This window comes from Oryctolagus cuniculus, chromosome 17, assembly GCF_051225735.1.
Source record: "Oryctolagus cuniculus isolate XC-2025 breed Fujian yellow rabbit chromosome 17, ASM5122573v1, whole genome shotgun sequence".
Classification (NCBI taxonomy): Eukaryota; Metazoa; Chordata; class Mammalia; order Lagomorpha; family Leporidae; genus Oryctolagus; species Oryctolagus cuniculus.
Genome location: NC_142883.1, coordinates 38,535,191 through 38,543,563, shown reverse-complemented (window position 1 = coordinate 38,543,563; position 8,373 = coordinate 38,535,191). Strand labels below are relative to the sequence as shown.

Sequence of the window (8,373 nt, the reverse complement as noted above, 5' to 3'; positions counted from 1 at the left end):
AGGCCTATGCCCATTCTCATTCCCAAAGAGTTTATTGGGAGTTTGGGTCTTTAGTAATTAACCTGTACAAGGTAAAGTGGAGCTCTAGTCCAAGAGCAGTACGTATGTGTCAGAGGCAAAGACCACTGCACCGGTCTAGGTGCCCCACGACAGGAAGGATCAGACCAAGCAGAGGGAGACTGAAGTCGCCTCCCTACCACACGCAGGAGCATCCCTGCCACTCTCCTATTGCTTCTCCCTGTCCTCCCTTTGAGGTGCAGGTCCTGGGGCAAGGAGGGGAGAAGTGAAAGAGCGGGCTGCATCCTTGCTACCTGGCCCCTGGCTCCTGCCTTGTAGTTTCTCTTAGGCTGTGATCCCTCGCCTAGTGCAAGCCTGGCCCAGAGCAGTTAATGCTTGTGATGAAAATAAATGCATGAGTATAAATGCATAATAGAAGCAAGCGTCTAGCCTCCACTCCACTCCACCCCAGCCTCTCCGGTTTACAGGTCTCAGTCGCCAGTCAGAGGAAGGTGTTCCCTTGGCCCAGAGCCTGGCTTAGGCAACATGGCATCACCCCTCAGTGTCAGTTTCTGGGCGGGTCTTAGTCCCACCCTTGGCCTTGCCTGCCAAATCACTGGGTGGAAAGGTATAAATTCCAGCAGCTCTCATTCGCACGGCATTGTCACTGAAGACTTCCGTGAGCAACATGAATTTGGGAGGCTTCCTTCTCCTTGTGACCCTCGTCACCCTCAGCGTGGAGGTGCAGGAGCTTCAGGCTGCAGTGAGACCCTTGCAGCTGTTTGGTGAGTCCAGACAGAAGGCAGCCCCTTTCTTCCCGGGATGGGGGACCGGCGTGTGCAGGGGGAGGAGGCACAGTGGAGCGCGGGGGACGAGCCACTGCAGGACCTCCTCAGCGGCCGCCAGTCAGCTCCCAGAGCAGAACCTCTCTCTGCATCCACTTCCTCTTCGTCCTTTCCCTGGGCCACCCTCTGTCTCCCAGCTGCTCCCTTTTCTGCCAGCTTCTTCTCTATTGCTATAAACACCTTGGATCTCCTAGACAAAATACTTTCTTTGCTAAGCATGCACCATCTCCAACTCTTCTTTTCATCACCATCACACTCCAAGGAGTATTTTTCATTCCCAACCCCCCTCCTTGGCCTCATGAAACTGAGCAGTGTCCATTCCCCTACCCCTGTCCTGAAGCCTCTCTCCCAGGGCCTGTTGACAGATCTCTTGCCTCTCCTCCATGGCCAAAGTCTTCAACATCTGCAACATCTGACGCTGTCGGCCATTCCTCAGGCCTCCAGCTTCCTTCTGTCCTGGACTCTGTCCCTGCATCTTATTCCTTTCCCCAAATATTAGTGAACTCAGCCCACTCCTCTCTTCTCTCCACTCTGCTTCCTCCACGTCAAACTGATTGCCTTGAAGAGATTCCTGTACTTCAAGACTGATTAACCTGGCTGGAGGTGATGTCTCTTCTGAGTTCCTTCAGGCCTGTGGAGCTGCCTCTCTCAGGACACTTACCGCATACTGCTTTGTTTTTCACACTTTGACTAGAAGTCCTGTGTCCAACACTCTCACCAGCAGATACTAAGCTAATCAGTGGCAAATACTGCATTCTTGAAACTACCTCTGGTGTCTGTGTTCCTTCAACCCTCATTGCCCCACTGGTTTCCACAATTCTGCCATCACTTTGGTTTCCCACCAGCTCTTCCTGCCCCTTGCTGAATGCTATGCTCTCACACCAGAATAATCTGCCCAAATATGTAGCAATCACACCCGTTTCTTGGCCTCTTAAAGGAAATCTAAACTACTCAGCCTCTTGAGACCTGCTCGCTCTCTGTAACTTGGTCCTCTGCCTAACAGCTCATCCCTGATACTTGCCCAGCCTTCCATTTACCGTTCCGCCTCTACCCCTTGTATGTCAAGATGAGGAGTGAGGAAGACGAGTTGCCTGGGGCGCAGTGGTGAAAGAAGCCCCACTCCCAGGGCTGGGCAGGTGTCTCCTTAAATTCTGCACCCTGGGCATCTCACTGGCCTCTCCTAATCCCAGCCCTGTGGCACTTTCCCCTCATGAACTGTTGCTGCAATTTTTTTCTCATCTCACAACACTCAACTCCCTCTGCTTCCATTTTGCCTTGAAGAGATTCCTGTACTTCAAGACTGATTAACCTGACTGGAGGTGATGTCTTTTCTGAGTTCCTTCAGGCCTGTGGAGCTGCCTCGCTCAGGACACTTACCACATACTGCTTTGTTTTTAGCACTTTGACTAGAAGTCCTGTGTCCAACACTCTCACCAGCAGATACTAAGCTAATCAGTGGATATGTATTTAAAGAGTGATCTGACTGCTCTTAGTGGGGACTCAAGGTCTTGAGCCTTCTCACCACAAATCACCAACAGCGGCTAGAAGCATGGATGGATCGTGCCAATGTTCTCTGAGGCCTCTGAGTACATGCAGACACCCACCAGGCCTCCTTCATACACTCCTCGGCCACTGCTCATCAGTCACGGGAATCTTTCTCTTGGAACCTGGACGATTTGTCTGAGCTCTGTCAACACAGCTTCTGACAGCCACCCCTATCGATTGGAACTGACATTGGGAATGGATCTCATTTGCCCTGCTCGATCCAAGGTCCTTGTTTTACCAATGAGCAAACAGGGACCCAGAGAGGTCTAGGGACAGAACCAAGTTGAGAAATTTTTGATAATGGCTGAGCAGTTGATCAAGAGCCCAGCACACATTCAGCCAGCACCCCGCATGTGCTTTGCTAGAAGCTCCTGAGGTTCATAACCAGCTTTTGGGACCCATTTCTTTGGTCTTAAAGACAACCTTGAGACTCTAGGAACCTGGAGAGCTCCCGCTCTGGTCAGGAGTGACTCCTTGATGTTCGCAGATGTGCCCTTCATGTCAGAGTGGGTTTGGGACAGCAGAGGGAACTTGGGACTGGGGACCAGGCGGGCCTGAGTTGAGTCCCACTTCTGTACCTACTCATCTAAGTCATTTCTTTGAGCCCCATCTGCCACAGGCACAAAATGGGGCTAGTGACCCTCACTGCACAGGCTGCCTGCAAGACACTGCTGACGGGATGTGGTAGTGGGGAGTCTCCTCTCCACTCCATCGCCTGCAGAATGGGGAAGTGAGGACTTCCCCCTCCAAACACAAACACAATTCTGTATCCACATCTTTTACTTTTCCTTTTCTTGAGATTATGTGAATATATTGTTTTTAACAGAAATATGTGAGATGTTAGTGAGTATTCTTCTGCTAATAGTCATTTATAAATTATATTGTGTATTGAGCTAGAAGGAAAAAGTACCACTGACTCCTTAATCAAGGGCTATCATCCCTGTAGGTACCTGTGTTGAGTTATGCAGTGGCGACTGGGACTGTGGAGTGGGAGAGTCCTGTGTGAGCAATGGCTGTGGCCACGTGTGTGCTACAAGCTTTAGCGCAGGTGAGATCATCTTGCTTCCCCAAGCTTCATTCAGCCCAAACAGGCTATACAGTTGGCCCAACGACTTTTCCAGGAGTAGGTGGAATAGAAGCCTACCTGTCTCTTTGTGGTCCCTCCCTCTTCACCCATCCTCCCCAGGAAAAAGATGCAACCATCACAGAGTACCTTTAAAATAATCTTTTTACCCTGGAGAAAACTCAGACCATGTACTGGAACAAAAAGAAGATAAAAATTACCCATAATCCTCCATCCAAAAATGTTGTCTGCTTAATACCATGGTGCTTACCTTAAACACACACAAGTGTATTTACATAAAAATGAGGTCATCTTGGATTTATTTTGATTTCTTGATTATTTAACTTAAAATTAGCTAGAAAACAATTTTAGTATTTATGTTTCTATCCCACCATCTTTAATAACCTTAAAATCCATTATTCCATGGGGCTTCAAAAAGTTCAAGGGAAAACAGAATTAAAGATAATGCACGAGGGAGCCAACATTATGGCACAGTGAATTAAGTCACTAATTACAATGCTGGCATCCCATATTAGAATGCTTGTTCCAGTCCTGGTTACTCTGCTTCTGATCCAACTACCTGCTAATGCACCTGGGAAAGCAGCAGAAGATGGCTCAAATACTTAAGCAATGCCACCCATGTGGGAGACTAGAAGAGAATCCGTGGCTCCTGGCTTTGGCTCAGTCCAGCCATGGGTGTGGCTGCCATTTGAAGAGTGAACCAGCAGATGGAAGATCTCTTTCTCTCTGTCTCTCCCTAACTCTCTGTTTTTCTGCTTTTCAAATGAAAGAAAGAAAGAAAGAGAGAGAGAAAGAGAGAGGAAGGAAGGGAGGGAGGGAGGGAGGGAGGGAGGGAGGGAGGGAGGAAGGAAGGAAGGAAGGAAGGAAGGAAGGAAGGAAGGAAGGAATACAGATAATGCATGGGGCGGGCATTTGACAGAATGGTTAAGATCCCGCTTTGGGATACAGGCATCCCACATCACAGTGCCTGTAATTTTTATCTCGATTCCTGCTAATGTGCACACTGGAGGCAGGATGGCTCAAGTAGTTGGGTCTCTGCCACTCATGTGGGAGATCTGGATGGAGTATCCAGTTCCTGGCTTTGGTCTGACCCAGTACTGTCTGTTGCAGGCATTTAGGGAGGGAGTGAACCAGCAGATGGAAGATCTCTGTCTGTCTCTGTCTCTCTTCCCCTGTCTTTCTCTCTCTCTGTTCCTCTGCCTTTCAAATAAATAATAAGATAGTATATATTTTCCATGAACTTTCTGAAGCTCCTTCATATAGGCTCATACAGTTAGCAACCTCCATTAATACATATTTAAGATACTCATATTTCTTATTTTATGTAGTATTAATATAGTGTACAGAGTACTAATTCAAAATGCTCTTATTAATTTCCTTGGAATAAATTTTAAGAAGCATAATTGATGACAAAAAGTGTGCTAATTTTAAGCCTTTGATGCACATTTCCATATTGACCTGTGAGAACCTCTTTCTTGTAAAAACATCTCAGAGGCCTCATGTGATAGTTTCTTTTAATAGCCATTAATTTTAAAAGAAAAAAATAATAAAAGCAACCATGTTCAGTTTTGATGACAAATCCAGTTGTATTAAACACAACAGAATCTGTTTGTAGTTTAAAAATAAACCATCTGTATCCAGAGCATAATATTTGTCCAATCCAGCCACAATCCTTGGGGTTCTTAGGACCTTGCTTGTCCTTGCAGGTACTATGGGTTTCCAGACGGGAACTTAACTGTATTTTCTGTGGATTCAGGTCCCTCAAATGGCATATCTCACACATAATTGTTTTTGCCCATTTCTCAGATAAAGAGTTATCATAAAGGCCAGTTTTCTCAAACAAGTGCTCACCTCTTCCTTGAGTTTCTACCTTCGATGATATGACTGCTTGGAGCTTCTTAACCAGGAAGACAGATGAAAATGGCGGCCTATGGATGGAGCGTACAAGGGGCATGTGGTGGGGCTGGGGAGGAGGTGTTTCTTTTAATAAACTGGCATGGTTAAAAGTAAACCCACTACTTGAGTTACTTCGTTAGAGGTGATAGAAGGAGGAGGTGCTGAACACTTTCTATACAACAAGGACTGTTCAATTCTCTACAAGCATCCTCTTTCCAACAACCATTTTATAGGCAAGGACACTGAAATTTGGGGAAACTGAGTGTCAGGGCATAAACTATACTTCTGTGCCAAACTCCAAGGCTTGTGTAGTGTAGAATAGTAGTTAGGAACACCAACTCTGAATTTATTTCTTCCTTTTTTTAAAAATATTTACTTATTTATTTGAAAGCCAGAGACACAGAGAGAGAGCTTCCATCTGCTGGTTCAATCCCCAAATTGCAGCAACAGTTGGGACTGGTCCAGAACCAAGACAGGAGCCTAGAGCTGCTTCTGGTGCAGGGGCTCAAACACTTGGACACATTAGCAGGGAGCTAGACTGGAAGTGGAGCAGCTGAGAGTTGAACCAGTGCCATATGGGAGGCAGGGCTTGCAGGTGATGGCTTAACCTGATGTGCCACAGTGCTGGCCCCCCTGAACTCTGAATTTCAAACCCAACCCTACCACAGTGCTGTGTGCCTCCAGCGAATGTCCTACATATTCTGTGCCTCAGTTTCCTCTTCTGCACAATAGTGTCAACCTCTTAGAGCTTTGAACATAAGAGTGTGATTTGTGTAAAATAGTTGGCATAGTCCCTGACTCATAGAAAGCATTCAGGGAGGATGATGATGATGACAACAGTGAGAATTACCAAAGAGAGGGCCTAAGGAAGACTCTAGAACACAGCCCAAGCATGATCCAGATTCTAATGAGGTGATAAAAATGAGTCTTGACAGGGTTCCAAAGGAAAATACAGAATAAGATTCCAGATTATCCAACACAGAATTTAAAAAAGGAAATGGCTGTGAATTTGAGAGTACCCCTTAAAGTCCCCCAGGATACTAAACAAATGTTGACATTGAGGATATGTGAGGAGGTTTTCTTAGGAGAGAGCTGTGAGTTTCCACTGCTACAGGGTGGGAGGTGTGGTTTGGGTGTGCTGTGTTCAAAATTCAAGACAGTGGCCGGCGCTATGGTGTAGCAGATAAAGCCGCTGCCTGCAGTGCCGGCATCCCATATGGGTGCCAGTTCGTGTCCCGGCTGCTCCACTTCTGATCCAGCTCTCTGCTATGGCCTGGGAAAGCAGTAGAAGATGGCCCAAGTCTTTGGGCCCCTGCACCCACGTGGGAGACCTGGAAGAAGCTCCTGGCTTCAGAAGGACGCAGCTCCAGTTGTTGCAGCCAACTGGGGAGTGAACCAGTGGATGGAAGACCTCTCTTTCTCTCTCTCTCTCTGCCTCTGCTTCTCTTTCTTTCTCTGTGTGTAACTCTGACTTTCAAATAAATAAATAAATAAATATTAAAAAAAAAAAACCAAGCCAGTGCAGAGGCCCTTCAAAGGCTTCCTGAGTGCGATAGATGTTGGGCATCACCTTAGTGGGAATATTCATTTCCTTGGAGGAACCACACTGCCACCCACAAAGGAATATTCTATCAGAAATCAACAGATAGACATTGGTATATTTTCCAACCCCCAGGTCATCCCACAAACATTGTGGTAAACCATACCAGAGCCAGATCCTTCCCACAGTTTTTTCACACCACCACACCATGGTGACTGATAGGTCTCACATCTTTCTGGCACAGTGTGTTGGATACATCTTTAGCATTGCTTCAAATATTCTTGACCTTAACCATTGCTACAGCAACTAGTTTATCTTGGGCAGCTAGTAACTTAGTACAGGTGCAACTTGTCTGTGCCTTGCCTTCGTACACACTTTTGCCTCAGGGCTTCTTTGACTGTACAACAAGGTACTGCTGTAGGAACCACGAGACACTCATGTGTGCTCAAAGAGAATGAATGCCTGTAGGGCAGTGATTGTGGATAGAGGTCAAAGCTGGCAGACATATCTTTCTTCCTGCTACTTCTTACCCATAAGGCTTCTCAGAAACTCCCGAGGCCTGAACAATCAACCACCGCTCACAATGGTCAACTCAATAGCACATATTAGCATTGATTCTCCTTCCTCTCTGTGTATTCCTAAATAAATTGCTCAATAGCAACCTTGTCTTGGTCTCTGCTTTCAGGGAACCCAATATAAACCATCTAGTGACTAGGTTCAACTTCTGCTCTTCTCTGATCAAATGCCTACTTCTCTCTCTCTCTCTCTCTCTCTCTCTCTCTCTCTCTCTCTCTCTCACACACACACCCAAGAACATGCAATAATATGCAAGCATAATGGAACTTAAATTGAAGCAAAAAGCAAACATTTCTCACAGAGAAGCTAGCTCTGCTAAAGCATACAACCAATATTGATTGATCAGAAGTGTTTGATTACTGGTATAAAAATGCATACATTGATAACTTTAAGGTTTCTCCTAGAGCCAGGGATGCGGATTTGCTTTATATTTGCACAATTCAAAGGCCCAGGGTGTCCACACGTGAATGTTAAGCCCTCAGCTCTCTGATGCCTGCAAACTGATCACAACTTTTTAGATTACTATTTAATTTTCCAGCCTCTTTAAGTTTTCAGAGAATTTTGGGATGTTCAGTCTCAGCCTGAAAGAGGCTGTATTTTACGTGACTCAGTTTGAACTCCACACTTAATCTTGTAGTGTGGAGAGTTGCCTCATGATACACAGGAGCCTTCCCTGTGCAAAAAGAGAGGAAAAGGGAACAAAGCCTGCAGTCAGCTGTCACAAATACAGGAAAGCTGCCCTGCATTCCACCGGCCAGATTTTAATCACTAGCAAGAGCCAACTGCAAGGAATACTGGGTAACGCGTTCTTTATGTAGGGTGAATTTGTGGCTGTCATACAAGGTAAGAGTAGAAGAACGTCTTAGTTTCTGCCATTGCCATGCACGGCA

General features: G+C 46.2%; 1 protein-coding gene across 1 annotated transcript; it reads left to right on the top strand.

Annotated features, from left to right (window-relative positions):
• Positions 1–624: 624 nt before the first annotated feature.
• On the top strand, positions 625–5,482 carry LOC138846159 (protein Wfdc21-like). The gene is made up of 3 exons (XM_089317001.1): positions 625–782; positions 3,334–3,435; positions 5,278–5,482. The coding sequence occupies exons 1-3, from the start codon at positions 686–688 to the stop codon at positions 5,292–5,294; spliced, it is 216 nt and encodes a 71-aa protein (XP_089173127.1). The 5' UTR covers positions 625–685; the 3' UTR covers positions 5,295–5,482.
• Positions 5,483–8,373: the final 2,891 nt, after the last annotated feature.